The 18,016-nt window shown below is 41.8% G+C and overlaps 1 protein-coding gene across 7 annotated transcripts in view; it reads right to left on the bottom strand.

Annotated features, from left to right (window-relative positions):
- Positions 1-18,016, bottom strand: part of LOC106569157 (opsin-5) — a 28,584-nt gene that overhangs the window by 3,629 nt on the left and 6,939 nt on the right. For 2 of the 7 annotated variants that reach the window (XM_014140198.2, XM_014140199.2), the window contains exons 2-6: positions 5,524-5,617; positions 5,186-5,389; positions 3,818-3,980; positions 3,032-3,159; positions 1,753-2,087 (exon numbers count right to left, since the gene is read on the bottom strand). In XM_014140198.2, coding sequence (XP_013995673.2) covers positions 1,753-2,087; positions 3,032-3,159; positions 3,818-3,980; positions 5,186-5,389; positions 5,524-5,617 — 924 coding nt within the window. Of the gene's footprint in view, positions 1-1,752; positions 2,088-3,031; positions 3,160-3,817; positions 3,981-5,185; positions 5,390-5,523; positions 5,618-7,138; positions 7,225-7,663; positions 8,037-18,016 lie in introns of those variants that run through there. The other 5 variants (XM_014140197.2, XM_014140196.2, XM_045694172.1 and 2 more) reach the window with 5 other exon arrangements.

Below are 18,016 nucleotides of genomic sequence, written 5' to 3'. Positions count from 1 at the left end.
GCATCTGAATATTTATGCAAGTGATTTAATACATTTGCAAAAGTGTCAACCTGTTTTTGCTTTATCATTATGGGGTATTGTGTGTAGATTGAGTAAAAAAAAAAAAAAGTTTAATAAATTTTAGAATAAGGCTGTAACGTAACAAAATGTGGAGGAAGTCAAGGGGACTGATCGCTTTCCGAATGCACTAACGTAAAAGCATGTCTGACATGTATTGGGATGCACAATCGTGGATTGATTTAAATCAGTAGGAGAATCTTAAAATTAATTATAAAACTCACAGGCAGCCAGTGCAGAGACCTTAAACCGGTGTAATGTATGCTCTCCATCTTGTCTTGGTCAGTACCCATGCTGCAGAATTCTGTATGTTTTGCAGTGTACCAATAGCTTTCTTGGGTAGACCAGACACGGCCTGATTCTCTCTGTGCTTTGGCTCCAACAATAAGTACCTCAGTCTTGTCTTGATTTAGCTGGAGAAGCTTCCAGTATTTAAATCACATATACAGTCTAATAATTTATCTGTGGAGCTAAAATCCTCCGGTGACACAGAAATGTAAAGTTGTGTATTGTCTGCGTAGCAGTGAAAATGAATGCTGTGCTTTCTGAACAGTACCAGACCCAAAATCAAACCTTGTGGAACGCCACATGCGATATGCATTTGAGTTGTGTTCACTAAGGGTGACAAAAAAAGGTCCTGAAACCAATTTAGAACAGGACCGGAGAGGCCAACCCACCTTTCCAGTCTGTCCAGAAGGACATCATGGTCAACAGTGTCAAATGCAGCACTTAAAGTACAAGGAGAGCTGTTTGGCATCTGTGTTGGCTCTAAGATCATTTACCACTTTAAGGCTGTCTCTGTGCTGTGGTGGGCCCAAACACCTGATTTGGAATTTTTCTAAAATACAGTTGGCACTTAAAAAAAATGTAGCTGTTTAAAAACCAACTGATTCCGGAATTTTGCTTAAGAATGGAAGGTTGGAGATTTTGCCATTTTTGACCAGAGCTGAAGAATGTGATTACTTTTAGAGAGAGAAACAGAGAGAGATGGGGCTGAGCGCTACAAAGACTCCCCTGTCTCTGAGATGCTTTTGATTTGGATGGCTAGTAGATTATGCCCCAGCAGATCTGTCCTATCGCTTTGTTCCTCCAAAATTAGTTTTATTCTGACCCCTGGGCCCTCTTTTTAATATGGCGTTGGAATCAAGCCTCAGAAGAAAGTCCCCAGCCAGTGTGTTTCCCGATAAGATTTGCACCAATAATCACAGGTATGAACGGATGAGCAGGGGCCATCACCCCTGAAGCAGGGCTGGTAGCAAGGTGAAGGTGTGTGTGTTCTATTGGCACATACTGTACAGGACGGAGAGGATGAGTGCTCTTATGGGGCGATTATACAGGAACACAGTAATGCAGGAGAGACAGAGAGCAAAAAGGGATGACAAAATGAAGCATCATTTTTTGTTAGCCATTTTCTTCAGTATTAATGAGGATGTCTTGAAAGAGTACTGACTGAGCATCCTATTCCTGACATTAACATAGACAGGACACAATACATCTGTATAGTGCCATCCTCCTATTCCCTGTCCAACTACAAACCTATTACAATACGTGAAGTGGCCCTAGTTGTGACTATACAATAGGCAATTTAATCACTTTCCCAAAATGTATCAACCAATCAAATGTATTTATCCCTTTTTTAAATCAACAGTTGTCACAGCATGCTTTACAGTACCTGTGAGACCACACCATGCTCACCTTCACAATAACAGCCTGGATGTTGCTCATCTTGGTCTGCCGGGCCTCGTGATGCCCCATGGCCTTATGGGAGGCTCGGACCGTCATCAGGATTCTCGTGTAGGACGCCACGATGACACAGAAGGGCACGATGTAGCACAAGACAAAGAGCGCCGCTGTGTAGGAGCGGGCCACGGGATGCAGGTTGGACAGGCGCCAGTCGATGCAGCAGGCTGTGCCGTAGGGCTCCGGACCATACTCACCCCAGTGGGCCAGAGGGGAGCAGGCGAACACCAGGGCCCAAGCCCATGCACAGGCTATCAGTAGACGGCCGTGGACGGGGTTGAACCGGTTACCTGGACGGATGGGGAGATGGACAGTCAGTTTAAAGCTGCAATATGTAACTTTTGGCGACCCGACTCAATTCACATAAAAATGTGAGTTATAGATCTGTCATTCGCATAGACTTGTTTTCTAAGAATCCATCCATCTGTTCTATGCTTTCTGTTTCATTTTAGCGGATTTTACTTTCGGTTTTGTACACCAGCTTCAAACAGCTGAAAATATAATATTTGGGTTTATTGAAAATATATATTTCACAGCGCTTTAGATGGTGCAATGATTATCATAAACTGAAATTAGGCAAACCATTCGAATTTTAGCAACCAGAAAGTGGCAGCGTGATTTCTGCATATTGCACCTATAATAGGGTAGCATGGTGATCATTAGAGATTCTGGGGTGGATTTCCAGAGGAATATGATGTTTTTCAAAGTGAACATGTCAGAGTAATAATTTGAGAAGTACACATTCTTCTGAACTGTTTTTAATGCTCCGAGGGGTTATTTCCCAATTCCCAGGCCTGGATATGTATAGTGCACATGGAATTGACTAAATATATGATAACTAACCCATTATATTACATACTAGGCCACATTTCAAAAGAACAGCAACGAATAACTAATTTGTTCAAATTGGCTAAGTGTGTCTCGGGCTAAAACATCCAAGCAGATGGAATTTTTCAGTACCATTGCAAAAAAGGACATTCTCAGAATTTAAAACTGAATAGCAACATTTTTTTAGCAACATCATAAGCCACACTAATTGAGTGTCGGCTAGTCGCTAGTGGACTCATTAGCCATCAAAGCAGTGGCTGATAAGTGTTCGGTCACTGTGGAATTATCTAGGTCTTAAAAAAATTTCACTGTCAATAAATCAAAAGTCAACCACTTAGTTTTGAAACGTACTAATCCTATGTCAATTCCATGGGCAAGACTAGGGCCAGGCTCTTTGATAACTTACCGTAGCGAGGATAACATACTTTCACAAAACACACCATGCTCAACAGGGTGAGAGTTGTCAGACTGCAGAGTCCAAACAACATGCCGCAGAACACGTAGATCAAACACACTGTTTTCCCAAACAGCCACCTGAGAGAGGGAGAGAAAGGGGTAGAGGGGGAGAGAGCGAGAGGGAGTGAAAGGGGAAAAGGAGGAAGAAATTGAGTGTGAGAATGACAGAGACAGAAAGAGAGTCGGAGAGAGAACACTGGTCATTTGTTTAGCACTCCATGTATAGTATAAAACAGCACCTGTGACCACATGACCAAACCAGGTCGCTAATTGAGCCTTGGCAATTGGAAAGAAGAGTTTAATACAAACCCAACACCTTCACTAATCTGCCTTAACACAGTGTGGTGGCACACGGCCAGCGTTGGACATCAAAGCCTTCAGTGAAAACACTACCGTTTCCTCCATCTCTGTCTGAAGTACAGGAGCCAGTCACATGTGATGTGAAGCCTTTCCTCTCCAATAGGCTGTTACTGTGCCTTGGCAGTACTGTAAGGGGTCTTTCATGCTATTATTCGGAACCGAACTGCACTGGCCTGGACATTTCCTTTTCACTTGATCCTTTCCAGGAGGTTCTAGTGGATAAGTAACCAGGTCAGCACAGTTCAGCTTGGCTGGACTCGAGTGTAAAATTGCATTCAGTACCAGACCTGGGTACTTCCTTACTTCACTGTTATTTGTACAGTACCTGTGGTAGATATTTGCTAGGCTATGTAGTGTAAACAGGTGTGGACAGTACCTATGGTAGATGCTGGAGGTGATGGCCATGGGGTAGAGGGACAGGGTTAGACTCATGTCGCTGATGGCCAGGTTGATTATGAAGAACTCAGCAGGTTTGAGCAGGTGCTTCTTCTTGTAGGAGACATAGAGCAGTGTGCTGTTGCTAAACAGAGAGCACATGCCTGCAGACCAGAGAGAGATACCACTCAGTAGCCTGCTGTGAGAATTACCACAGAGACAGACACAGCTGAGGACAACAACTAGAGGCTTATACTGTTGAAGTCAGAAGTTTACATACACCTTAGCCAAATACATTTAAACTCAGTTTCACAATTCCTGACATTTAATCCTATTAAAAAATTCCCTGTCTTAGGTCAGTTAGGATCACCACTTTATTTTAAGAATGTGAAATGTCAGAATAAAAGTGATTTATTTCAGCTTATTTCTTTCATCACATTCCCAGTGGGTCAAAAGTTTAAATACACTTCCTGAGCGGTAACAAGACTGCGTGGTCCCATGGTGTTTATACTGGCATACTATTGTTTGTACAGATGAACGTGGTACCTTCAGGCATTTGGAAATTGCTCCCAAGGATGAACCAGACTTGTGGAGGCCTACCATTTTTTTTCAGAGATCTTGGCTAAGATTTCTTTTGATTTTTCCATGATGTCAAGCAAAGAGGCACTGAGTTTGAAGGTAGGCCTTGAAAGACATCCAATTGACTTAAATTATGTCATTTAGCCTATCAGAAGCTTCTAAAGCCATGACATCATTATCTGGAATTTTCCAAGCTGTTTAAAGGCACAGTCAACTTAGTGTATGTACATTTCTGATCCACAGGAATTGTGATACAGTGAGTGATAAGTGAAATAATCTGTAAACAACTGTTGCAAAAATTACTTGTGTTATGCACAAAGTAGATGTCCTAACCGACTTGCCAAAACTATAGTTTGTTAACAAGAAATGTGTGGAGTGGTTGACAAATGAGTTTGACACCAACCTAAGTGTATGTAAACATAGAAATAGTAGAACCGGAATGGATGTACTGTCAAATGGCCATCGTCTGGGGGTATGTCCATTCTAGTAATTATATTTATATGCCTAAAAACAGTACAGTTAAGGAACATGTTTGAAATAAATATAAATAAATCCCAGTGTTCAGAAGGAATATTAAGTGAAGTGTTCAAGATCAAAGCCTTTGGTGGAAACCTAGCTAGTCAATCTGGGTAAGATTTCTACAGCGTTGTGGCCTTGGCGCACAACTCAACCATCGACAGAACTAACGCCCCACGGCCTCATCTCTTTTCAGAACCCAAGATGAGACACACGTGTATTTCTGTGTGTCTTGGGGAATACAGATTCCCTCCACACTCTTACACACACACACTTAGTCCCACTGTATAGTCTGGCATCATGTTGAGTTGGTGGATATAGTCTGGCATCATGTTGAGTTGGTGGATATAGTCTGGCATCATGTTGAGTTGGTGGATATAGTCTGGCATCATGTTGAGTTGGTGGATATAGTCTGGCATCATGTTGAGTTGGTGGATATGTCTCAGCTGAAGCAGAATTATCCTCAGCAGGAAGCTGACTGATAGAGTAGGTCATGGTACAGTAAGATGCTTCATCCTCTCGTTTCTGCCTACAGTACATTTGAATTAAAGCAGCGTGGCTCTGTTTTCCATCACAGGTGGCTAACTGGGGGCTAAGAGAGAGCTTACTTACCAAACACTGCGTACACTATGGCTACTGTTATATCTGCTGCCACAGGTATGTTTGAATGGAATGCAATGTCGTCAATGCTCGCAAACGCCCCCATCTGAAATGGAAGAGAATAGAGAGTTACAGGTGTACTGAACATGATCAATACCCTCTCCAATACGTAGAGGTGACTACATCAAAACAAGTTGGTTTCAATAAAAAAATAAAAAAATATACATTTTTACATTTTAGTCATTTAGCAGACGCTCTTATCCAGAGCGACTTACAGTAGTGAATGCATACATTTCATAAAATTTTTTCTGTGCTGCTTCCATTCATCCTCCAAGTCATGTGGTCCAGTGCTGTAAGGAAAGCTCTAGTTAAGCTGCAGCTGGCCCAGAACAGTGGCATGTCTTGTTCTTTATTGTAATCAGAGGGCTGATATAAATACTATGCATGCCAGTCTCTCTTGGCTAAGAGTTGAGTGACTGTTTCTTATAAAAGAAGTGATGTAATGGGTTTCATGTTGTGTGCACCCCAGGAAGAGTAGCTGCTGCTTTCACAACAGCTAATGGGGATCCTAATAAAATACTAAATACCAAGAAAGGTTGAATACCTCACATGTCCAGTCTGTTTTCACCTTGGTGTACTGAGGTTTACTGACAAGTTTACCTTTTTCCCTCAGTGTTGCATGCAAGCAAATCGGAGAACATCCATGACCATACATCAAAGTGTTGTACGAGTTGTATTTTCAAAATTCTCAATACTGCCCCCTAGCCCCAACAGGTTAACAGAAAGATGACTAAGAACTATTTTTGTTGCAAGGCATTGAGTGGCGGGATAGGAGATGAGTACATCCGATTCTCTGTGTGTCTGTGAAACCATATTTTCACATGTATTCAATTTAGAGTTCACATGTTAAAACCACCACATGTTAACACGACCACTGTCACTTGAATTAACTCTACCGACATGTACATACTACCCCAACTAACCGGTGCCCCCGCACATTGACTCTGTACCGGCACCCACATGTATGCATGCATATATATATATATATATGGTGGAGATATTTTTTACTGCTGCTCTTTAACAGGCAATAGCTGACACCCCCATAGCTGATGTTTTGGCGGTGTGGGATGTGGAACTGCATTGGAGGAGCTTTCCAGTCGGCGAGCCGCTGCTCTAGTGATTGTAATGAAGTCACACCCTCCCACTCGCGTTAGAAATTCAGAACGAGAACGTGTAGGTTATAGGCCTATAGAAATAATGACGCTCAAATTGAAAATCATTAAACGAAATTATTAATTTCTATCAGCCTAATTGAGGTTAAGAACAAATTATTTTCAATGACGGCCTAGAAACAGTGGGTTAACTGCCTTGTTCAGAGGCAGAACGACAGATTTTTACCTCGTCAGCTCGGGGATTCGATTTTAGTCAAACGCTCTAACCACTAGGCTACCTGCCACCCCAAATGAGTTGTTCGATGGACTTATTTGACAGAAGTCAATGCAGCTACTATCAAATTGGATATTAAAAGTAAAGTGTAGGGTTTCCACAAGACCATAACACGCAATTTAGAACACTGCTTTAAATCAGTCACCCTGGGGTTATGTTTAATTGAAATGTCTTTACTTACGATCCAATTTAGCTTCGTTCAAAAGCAGAACACGTAAATTCTGAAAGGTAATTAATTGCAGGTATGTGCTAACTCGGATTTGATTGGTCTTCATGTTTTGCAGCGGAGTTTGTCACACCTGCTGTGAATAACTTTAATCCCACCGCCTATATATTTTTTTCAGATATTTAATATTGTGTGGGGTCTTTTTTTAATTAATGGATATCCTGACAAAACAAAACTCCGTGGTTCAGATTTCTGCAAATGTTTCGTGAAATCCTGGATTGGTTTATTATGAGGCATATAGCCCGGTCTAGTAGTGCAAGACTTCAGGATCAGAGCTCAATTGGATCGTTATTCCCGAGAAGCATCAGCCCCAGTGGTGCTTGAATAAACAGCAAAACAGTTTTATTGACATGAAAAAATATGATTCGATACCAACTCGTGCATATACAGCTTTTTAAACTCGATGCTACAGAACTATTGAATCCCAATAATTTCGCATGCAACAACAAAAGACGAGGAAAGGCTATTTCAAGTTCTTACCTTGTCAGAGTGTGCTGCTGGATAAGGTATGTTGCTTTAAAGCCCCGGGAAGTTACCTGAAGATGCTGTTATTTAGCCTCCATAATACCACATTGGTCATGTCCAGTCGTGCGGTTACCCAGGTGGTAATTCAATTGGTTGTCAAATATGCGCAGACACAGCAATAAGCTACACGGGTCTCCGAAATGCTGAGCGCTCATAACAGTGAACGGTCCTTGCGAATGTGGCATAGCACCTGTCTGTGTGAATTGGGCTATACTCATCGAAATCAGTCCTGTCCACCTGTTCTTAAGCCTAATACACTTGCTTTGTCAAAACACCATACTGAATGAATTTAACAGCATGATGCTTCTGTTCATTACTGACGTCAGGTGCAAATGGGAGCCCGGGCTTTTACGCACATTGATACACTTTCCGATTCTCCAATTGCCTCCCTGTGAAATCGTTTCCTGCATGCTGTGGGAGCGTCTCCTGTCATATACTATGGTATGGATGTTTCAACACTAGTCTAATTATTCCTACAGGCCGTATGTACTGGTCCATCACTATTTATTTGCATTCTAAATTGATTTTAATTTTCTGAAATTACATTGGACAACAGTCCTAGAGGGTTCAATAGGTCAACAACTAGGGTGTTCAATACATGTTCAACTTTATAAAGAACTTTAAAGTATTGTAATTAGGGACTATACATGATTGCGGCAGGTAGCCTAGTGGTTAGAGCGTTGGACTAGTAACCTGAAGGTTGCAAGAAAGAATCCCTGCGCTGACAAGGTAAAAATCTGTCGTTCTGCCCCTGAACAAGGCAGTTCCTGTTCCTAGGCCGTCATTGAAAATAAGAATTTGTTGTAGTTAAATAAAAGGTGTGTGTATATATATATATATATAAAACTGGCTGACAGAAAACACCCTAAGTCACTGGTATGTAAGACTTAATTTATAATTTCAAACATTGCATGCAGTCATCCCACGTCCCCACTCGCCTCAAAACATTTTCTGATTGTATTCAATGGTTTGATCATTTTCTTTGAAATGTGCATCCCTGGGTCGCTCCTCTTTTCAGTTCGCTGCAGGTAGAGACTGGAACGAGCTGCAACAAACACTCAAACTGGACAGTTCTCAATTTCTTCATTCAAAGACTCAAATCATGGACACTCTTACTGACAGTTCTGGCTGCTTTGCATGATGTATTGTTGTCGCTACCTTCTTTCCCTTTGTGCTTTTGTCTGTGCCCAATGTTTGTACCATATTTTGTGCCGCTACCATGTTGTGTTGCTGCCTTGCTATGTTGTCATAGGTCTCTAGGTTGTGTTGTCTCGTCGTGATGCGATGGCACGTGGGTACCTGCTTCTATTAACCAATGAGATGGGAGAGGCAGGACTTGCAGCGCAATCTGAGTCACAAATAGAACTGACTTCTATTTTACAGGCTGACTACGGACACGAGCATTGCAAAATAAATGTAGAACTCTATATTAGTCAATTATTGCACCCACACTGCTCACACGTGCCAACGAGCGTCTGCGTTGCCAAGGGCTAAAATAGAAGTCAGTTCTATTTGTGACGTAAATCGCGCTGCAAGTCCTGCCTCTCCCATCTCCTCATTGGTTTATAGAAGCAGGTACCCACATGCCATCTCATCATTGGTTATACCCACGTGGGTGACTGAAAGACGAACGAGGTCAGTGGTGGTAATGCACCTAATTTATGAAAGTTGCCAATCGCAATATAAAATCAAGAGAAGGAAGAGCGATGACTAGAAACGATTCGGTTGACCGTTTTATGTGTGGATTAATTGTCGGAGTAGAGGACCTTGTGCATTTCAGGTAAAATAACTCAATGTTTATATCCCAGGACAAATTAGCTAGCAACAGCAAGCTAGCTAAATAGGACAAATTAGCTAGTAAGTGCAAGCTGTACTGCATCACAGGTATATTCCCCAGTTGTTCTACATTTGGGCTGCATTTTCCACATTTGTCATACTAAATGCATGCCTTCAGCTAACGGCTCATGCCGTGGGACCTCCATCTGCAGAACCCAAACAGCCAAGGGCTAACCATATGAAATAACCAGGGCTTTTTGAGATGAGAGATACTGCTCATTTAAACAGCCTCCTGCCTGCCTGATCCATAGGTCTGCTGGTGAGTATATTGGGAACGGTCAGTTAATGATGGTGTGTTTTGAATACAAAGTGTCTTATTTTAAAGGAGGCCCTCTCCGTCTCCCCTGAGTATCTCGTGCTGCTCTCCTGATTGAAACTATCAATATTGTGGCAAACTAGGTCAAGGAAGACTAGAAGCTGTGTTTAGGAGTATAAGAGGCTGGTTTCAGTATGGGGGGTGAGGGATTTAAGGTCTTTACTTTCACCTCACCCCTCACATAAAAATCATAGGTGTGACAAGAAGACAGAGAATATGGGGATTTTTCACTCTAAAGATGTGCTTAGTATGTTACACTCTAATGTATAGGACCAGTAGTCTGTTATTTTTGTATCTGTATTATAACAAGAAAACCCTGCTGACATGCATGTCCAGAACCTTATAGCATGTTTTATGAATGCTGTTCTAAGAATGTTTGCTTTCTTTACTTTCATCTGCATGCCTATGTCTTGGCTCTGTAGCCTATAGCAATTACAGGTTACAGTAGGTCAAAGTGGAGAGATACAATTTCAGACGGTGGTTTTCAGTAAAGGGGTTATCCTTTATCCTCTACCCTCACAGACAATTATAGATGTGAAGAAGACGGGGCTTATTGTGATGGCACAGTACAATAAATAATGATTGGGGATGTGACGGAAGGAGGTCTTTCCGTGTTTGATTTTTGGGTCATTACTACATTAATTTGCCAGGCCTACCACTCGGTTGAATTGAGCAGCTTTATTAGTGTGGAAAAACATGTTGACTGCCATTCAAGGTGTAGTACGAGTGAGGTTAACATCCAGAACACACAAACCTTTGCTTAGTTTGTATCCTTGGAATGACATACAGTACAAGACATACATTTCCATTCACATTTCTCAGAATGACTTACTATATAGTCTAATCTGTCTTTTGAATAATAGATTGTCAAGGTAAAAGGAGATACTATAATTTAGTATTGTATCACTCCAGCCTCTCATTTGTTCTCGATCACTGTCTCTTCAACAGCAAGGCTGTTTAGGAAAACCTCCCTCCCACTCTGCAAGGCAAAAGAAGGTAATGGAATGTGTGCATTTCCTATCAACAGAATTTAAATTACAGCATTTCAGCAGTGACCTCTACTCACAGCATATTTGTTATGCTACAGTCTAAAAGTAGTTACAGTCAACCTCCAAGGCTTTCTTTGGAGCTCTATATACACGTCGCATGTGGATGAGAGAAAGAGAGGGAATGCGAGAAAATACATTTGATATTTAAAATTCTGAGGGGGAAGTTAGTTTGCATACTCTTAGATCTTTAAATGAACAGACTAGATAGAGGTTATAGAGAGACAGTGGAGACAACCCTAAAATGAGTGACACTCATTTTAGCCATGCGCAACATACTGTACTCAGTCTGCATAGGAAAGGAGGAGAGCACAGGATACTATTGCATCACCATGGAGCAATCTAATGTAATGGCTGTTGGGGGGGAAAGGCCCAGACTAGCTTGAAGCCCAATTTAGACGTTCTGTCAATGCAAATACTACAGATACTAAGTTAACAAAAGTTTGTCTCTTTCAAAACGTGTTTCAATTACAAAGAGTTTGAGGAAAAACAAAGTAACTGTGTTTCAAATTATTTAAATGAAGTAAGTAATGGACTACATTTACAAACACGTTTAGCTTTTTTTTTTTTATCTGTGGTTTGTTTCGTAAAGATGCATCCACGTTTTTAAACGGAGTACAAAACTAAATCAAATATTAACTTTGAAAGAGAAAGTTACATTTTTCCTATTTATGTTGGCTGAATATATGAGCACCATTTATCCATCTGCTATTGTGTCTATAAATTCCATATGGTAACTGATTGCTTTTTTTTGGTTATAACCGCTTGTGAAGCTAATCATAGGATGTAGCCAGCTTGGGGGGGTGCGTACAACTCAATATTAGGAAAGTGTTCCTAATGTTTGGTATACTCAGTGGATAAGCACCTACTGAATGATTAATATTACACAGACGTGCAAGGACGCAGGCATGCAAATACACAAACACTGACGCACCACCTTTTTGTGACTCACTCTGTCCAAGTTTTTGAGGGGTAATAATGACACTACATTTAGTGTTTAAAAATAAATATCATTCAAGATGACGAATTGAAGAATTGACCACACAGCACAACACAACAAGAATGTGCCTGTTCATGTGCACTGAAAACCAATTAACCATAAACGGAGTGGAATTTGTCACAAAGCAAACTTGGGTCCAATATCTTCAACCACAAAGAACTCAGAAACAGAGAATGCTTTTAACAGCGTGTTTTCCATTAGTACAACAGCTTCTTCTTTTTCTTCCATCCCTGTTTCCATTGTTATGTGTCAGAGTTCTATGCAAACGAGCACCAGCACAACAAAATCATCACAGTCACAAAGCAAAGTCCTGGCAGAATTAAATAGACTTCAAAGTCTTTCCTCACTAAACACTCTGATTATACACCTGAATGAGGAGAGGAACCAAAGGCGCACTAGGGTCTCCACTTTAATTTACCTCCACAGGACTGACATGGAAAGGAAAAGGCTGTTTGTTTCGACTACTTTTGTTCATGCTGACGTTTCAGATGATGCAAAGACATGCATTCTCTGCGTGCCTACGTTGTGTTCCATGGCTCATTTCACTGAAGATTCATACATAGTCTACTATTAATGGTAAAATGGGGCCGCCGGATAGGGCTGCCGTGCTTCTAGCTCTTAGGAAACTTTGCAGTATTTCGTTTTTTTATGTGTTATTTCTTGCATTATTAGGCCAGGACATTGTTTGTGTTATTACATACAGCTGGGAAAAACTTTTGGATATCAGAGCAGTGGTAATTCACCAGCATTACGACTTTCCCGAATCGGATCCTTTGTTCTTACCCCCCAGGGCAATTGAACTGATTCCAGAGGCTGATTCAAAACACAGCAAGCGGAAAATAAGTACTCGGAGTGGACTTCTAGTCCGACTCAGGAGGCGCGCACACCACCCACCGCTTCCGAGTATATTACTCGCTAATGTTCAGTTTCTGGATAATAAAGTTGACGAGCTCAGGGTTAGGATTTCCTTCCAGAGAGATATCAGCGATTGTAACGCTCTGTTTCACGGAAACATGGCTCTCTCGGGATATACTGTCTGAGCCTGCACATCCAGTTGGGTTTTCAGTTCATTGCACAGACATGAATAAATATCTCCCCGGGAAGAAGAAAGGCGGGGGTGTATGTTTCATGATTAAATACTCATGGTGTGATTGAGAACATACAGGATCTCAAGTCGTTTTGTTCACCCGACCTAGAATACCTCACAATTAAATGCAGACCGTATTACCTCCCAAGAGAATTTGGTTATAGTCACAGCCGTGTATATTCCCCCTCAAGCCGATACCACAACGGCCCTCAAAGAACTTCACTGGACTTTATGCAAACTGGAAACCACATATCCTGAGGCCGCATTTATTGTGGCTGGGGATTTTAACAAAGCAAATTTGAGAAAAACGTTACAGAAGTTCTATCAACACATTGACTGTAGTACTCCCGCTGCTAAAACACTCAACCACTGCTACTCCAACTTCCAGGATGCCTACAAGAACCTCCCCTATCCTCCCTTCGGCAAATCTGATCATGACTCCATTTTGCTCCTCCCTTCCTATAGGCAGAAACTCAAAAAGGAAGTACCAGTGCTAAGGACTATTCAACGCTGGTCTGACCAAAAAGGAATCCACGCTTCAAGATTGTTTTGAGTATGCTGACTGGGATATGTTCCGGGTAGCTTCTGGGAACAACATAGATGAACACACTAATACGGTGACTGAGTTTATCAGGAAATGTATAGATTGCACCCACTGTGACTATTCAAACCTAACCTAACCAGAAACCGTGGATAGATGGCAGTATTCGCACAAAACTGAAAGCGCAAACCATAGAATTTAACCATGGCAAGGTGACTGGGAATATGCCCGAATATAAACAGTGTAGTTATTCCCTCCATAAGAAAATCAAACAGGTAAAACGTCAGTATAGAGACAAAGCGGAGATGTATGTGGAAGGGTCTACAGACAATCACGGACTACAAAGGGAAAACCAGCCACGTCGGACACTGACGTCTTGCTACCGGACAAGCTAAACACCTTCTTTGCCCACTTTGAGGATAACACAGGGCCACCGACGCGGCCCTCTACCAAGGACTGTGGGCTCTCCTCCTCCATGGCCGACGTGAGTAAGATATTTAAGAGTGTTAACCCTCGTAAGGCTGCTGCCACGTCCTCAGAGCATGCGAGGACCAGCTGGTTGGATTGGTTACAGGCATAATTCAATCTCTCCCTATCCCAGTCTGCTGTCCCCACATTCTTCAAGATGTCCACCATTGTTCCTGTACCCAAGAAAACATAGGTAACTGAACTAAATGACTATCACCGTAGCACTCACTTCTGTCATCATGAAGTGCTTTGAGAGACTAGTCAAGGATCATATCACCTCTACCTTACCTGTCACCCTAGACCCACTTCAATTTGCTTACTGCCCCAATAGATCCACAGATGATGCAATCGCCTGCACAATGCCCTATCCCATCTGACAAGAGGAATACCTATGTAAGAATGCTGTTATTTGACTATATCTCAGCATTCAACATCATAGTACCCTCCAAGTTCATCACTATGCTTGAGGCCCTGGGTCTAAACCCCACCCTTTGCAACTGGGTCCTGGACTTCCTGACGGGTCGCCCCCAGGAGGTGAAGGTAGGAAACAACACCTCCACTTCGCTGACCCTCAACACTGGGGCCCTGCAAAGGCTCAGCCCCCTCCTGTACTCCCTGTTCATCCATGATTTGCATGGCCACGCATGCCTCCAACTCAATCATCAGATGACGTTTGCAGATGACACAACAGTTGCAAGCCTGATTAGGTGAGAGCCCTGGGAGTGTGGTGCAGGAAAATAACCTCTCGCCCAATGTCAAACAATAAAAGAGCTGATGCCAGAAGAGTGGAGGCTGTTATAGCAGCATAGTAGCACACTTACAATGTTGTTCTCCCCTAACAGTCTTAAAAGTTTTACGTGTGTGTGTGTGCATACATGTAAAGTGATAATATCTAGATAATATATACATCAGGGTCTCCGTACCCGCCTGCAGGCTTTCGCTCCTCCCTACTCTAGCACATAGGATTCTACTAATTAGCTTCTCACCAGGACCTTGGTCAGCTGAAACAGATGTGTTAAAACAGGGTGGGACAGAAAGCCTGCATACCCAGTAGCTCTCCACAGGAAGGCATTAACCACCCCTGTTGTAGATGGGGGATTTTATATTTCTTTATTTCTTGGTACAATACAGTAGGTGTACAGAGTTGTTCTAATGAAGTTGTCCACCCCCTCTGGTTTGATTCTATGCCTTTTATCTCAGGTCCATCCAGCTAGATGAAGGGTTAATTTGGTCCTCTGTGAATCGGTTCACTTTCCCGACTAATCCATATGTTCGGAAGCAGTTTTCTTACAACATGCCCTTATTTAAAACATTTGTTTTTCATATTTTGAAGCTTTAGCAGCAGTTAGTTCCTCTCAATCGATTCTGCTCCCAGTCAGGTACAGTATCAGAGCTGCTTAGGGAACAAAGAGTGTTGCCGATCGCTAGGCTTTGACTCAGTTAGGGATTGATTGTGTAATTGCATGTGTTCATTGACCATTGCCGATAATGGAGAGAGAGAGTTGGTGTTATTGGCAGGGCAAGGTGGAAGCACATGGATCGTTGTAGTTATAGAGGACAGTCAGGTGAGAGTAATGAGAATTTTATCTAGGCTGGCTGTGTAATAAGGGGTTCTCAATTGAACAGATTTCTATGAGAATGGGACTCCAATGAAAGGTTGCCTCAATAGGGGTCAATGATCCATGCATGATTACGTGCTATCATCTTTCGATTTCTCTAATGAAGCTAGAGTCACAAAACAAAGTTATGCCCTACTGCGTACTACATAATGTCTTCGAAATTCATTGGTCGTACACAGTAGGAGATAATACATTGGACATGAGACAAAACAATCCCTTTCGCAACTGCTGTGTCAGGATACTTCCTTGATGTAAGATAAAGAATGTATTATCCCACACAGAAACCATTTAGCCGAAGCACCATAGTACAAAAACATTCTGAAATGTACAGTAATAAATCAGGGTTTTGTCTTGTTTGGGGAGGACACATTCATTTGACAAATATTAATCAATTTCCTACGCTACTCTGTAGCATGACTGTTCAGGCGGTTAATGAACTACTTTTCTTCTCCAGTATCCTCCTGTGTGAGAGAACTTGCCTCTACTTTGGGAAGCCCCACAGGCACAACTCATTAGGTATATCAAAGGTGTTCGCTGTTAAAACAGGACAAAGATCAATACCTGTCTATCATGTCCATATTTCAACTACCAGACTTTGTTTGAAGTAATACTAGACCCTGCGGTTCTCAAAAGTGGATTTTTAAGTCAGCAAATTTCTCTGATTGTCAAATTCAATAGTTGGTGTTTTTCTCCTAAATGTGTTTATATAGTACATGATATCAAATTCTGCACGTGGTTTATTCTACACTGAGTACACAACATTAAGAACACCTGCTTTGGCCTTACTGTTATGGTTTTTGTTGTCCTTGATGTCTTGTTTTTTGCATTGTTGTTTTCTGTTTTCCTTTGTCTTTCTCTTTTGTTGATTTTGTTGGTGGAATTATTATAATTTTTTCCTGGCGGGGGGAGTCTCAGATTGTTGAGTGGTTAAAGCTAATCCAGGTGCAGGCTATGATCCCTTATTGATGTCACTTGTTAAATCCACTTCAACCAGTGTGGATGAAGGGGAGGAGACAGGTTAAATATGGATTTGTTAGCCTTGAGACATGGATTTTGTATGTGTGAAATTAAGAGGGTGAATGGGCAAGACAAAAGATTGAAGTGCCTTTGAACGGGGTATGGTAGTAGGTACCGTTTGTGTCAAACTGCAACGTTGCTGGATTTTTCACGCTCAACACTATCAAGAACGGTCCACCACCCAAAGGACATCCAGCCAACTTGGCACAACAATGGGAAGCATAGTCAACATGGGTCAGCATCCCTGTGGAACGCATTTGACACGAATTGAGGCTGTTCTGAGGGCAAAAGGGTGAAGGTGTTCCTAATGTTTATTATAAAACTGGTTGTTTGGATCCTGGATGCTGATTGGACGAGCAGCGTTCCAAGCCGTGCTGTATTGGCCAAAGACACAACTATGGCTGCTAACAGTTCCATCTGAAAATGATCACTGTGCCCTCATAAGAATATCATGTTCATGTTGCTGTCTGAATCATCTCTTGTATTTATCTCAACTCACACATTATTTCCCCTTGCTTCCAGCATAGCATTTAGTTTGGTACAGCGGGTGTTAATAATAAAGCCTCGCTGTCTGCCTGTTGGACAACAATGTTTCCTTTTGAATTTCGATCTCTGGACAATACAATTTTTTTTAACCCAAACTAAATCATGAATTACAATCATTATCATGGAAATATCCAAGTAAATGCCAATAGAAAAAAATTATGAACATGCAGCTTGTCATTGAACCGGTTAAGTTCAATGTTTGACGTGACTGAGTTAGCTGAGAGAGCTAGCAAGTGACAAGAACGTTATTCAGCCTGCATAGCAACCGTCAGTGAACGCCAGCAAAAAACGTAATTACATTGTTACCCAGAGTACAGTTAGTCACTAACGCTCTAGATAACATGAAAACCTAACCAGCTCTGCTAAGGAGAGTAAAATGGTCAGAGTGAGGTGTTCTCTCACAGTGTGCGCTCTGAACGCTCCGAGAGCGAAACTCTCTACATTTACAAAACAGACAATCTGACCACGCTCTGAATTGACGAACAACCCAGAGTGCACTCTAATACACTGGAGGCAATTTAGGAACGCACCTTATATCTTCTGGTGGAAGAATGAAATTGTATGAATTGACTTAGGAAAATATGTAAAATGTTGGTAACAGTTTTATAAAAGCAATAATGCACGCCAGGCTGTGCTGTATCATGAATACAGTCACAGGTAAATGTGACTGTACTCATGATACAGCACTGCCTGGCGTGCCTTATTGCTTAAGTATCCTCAGTGTATATCTCAATCCAACAGTGTTGTTTGTATTCTATAACTCCACCACTGCCTACAGTTCCAGGGTATCACCATTCAAACACCTGGTCTTGATATGTTGGCCATCTGCTGT

Source organism: Salmo salar, chromosome ssa14, assembly GCF_905237065.1.
Source record: "Salmo salar chromosome ssa14, Ssal_v3.1, whole genome shotgun sequence".
Lineage (NCBI taxonomy): Eukaryota > Metazoa > Chordata > Actinopteri > Salmoniformes > Salmonidae > Salmo > Salmo salar.
The sequence above is the reverse complement of the archived record's forward strand: the minus strand, read 5'-3'. Positions and strand labels throughout refer to the sequence as shown.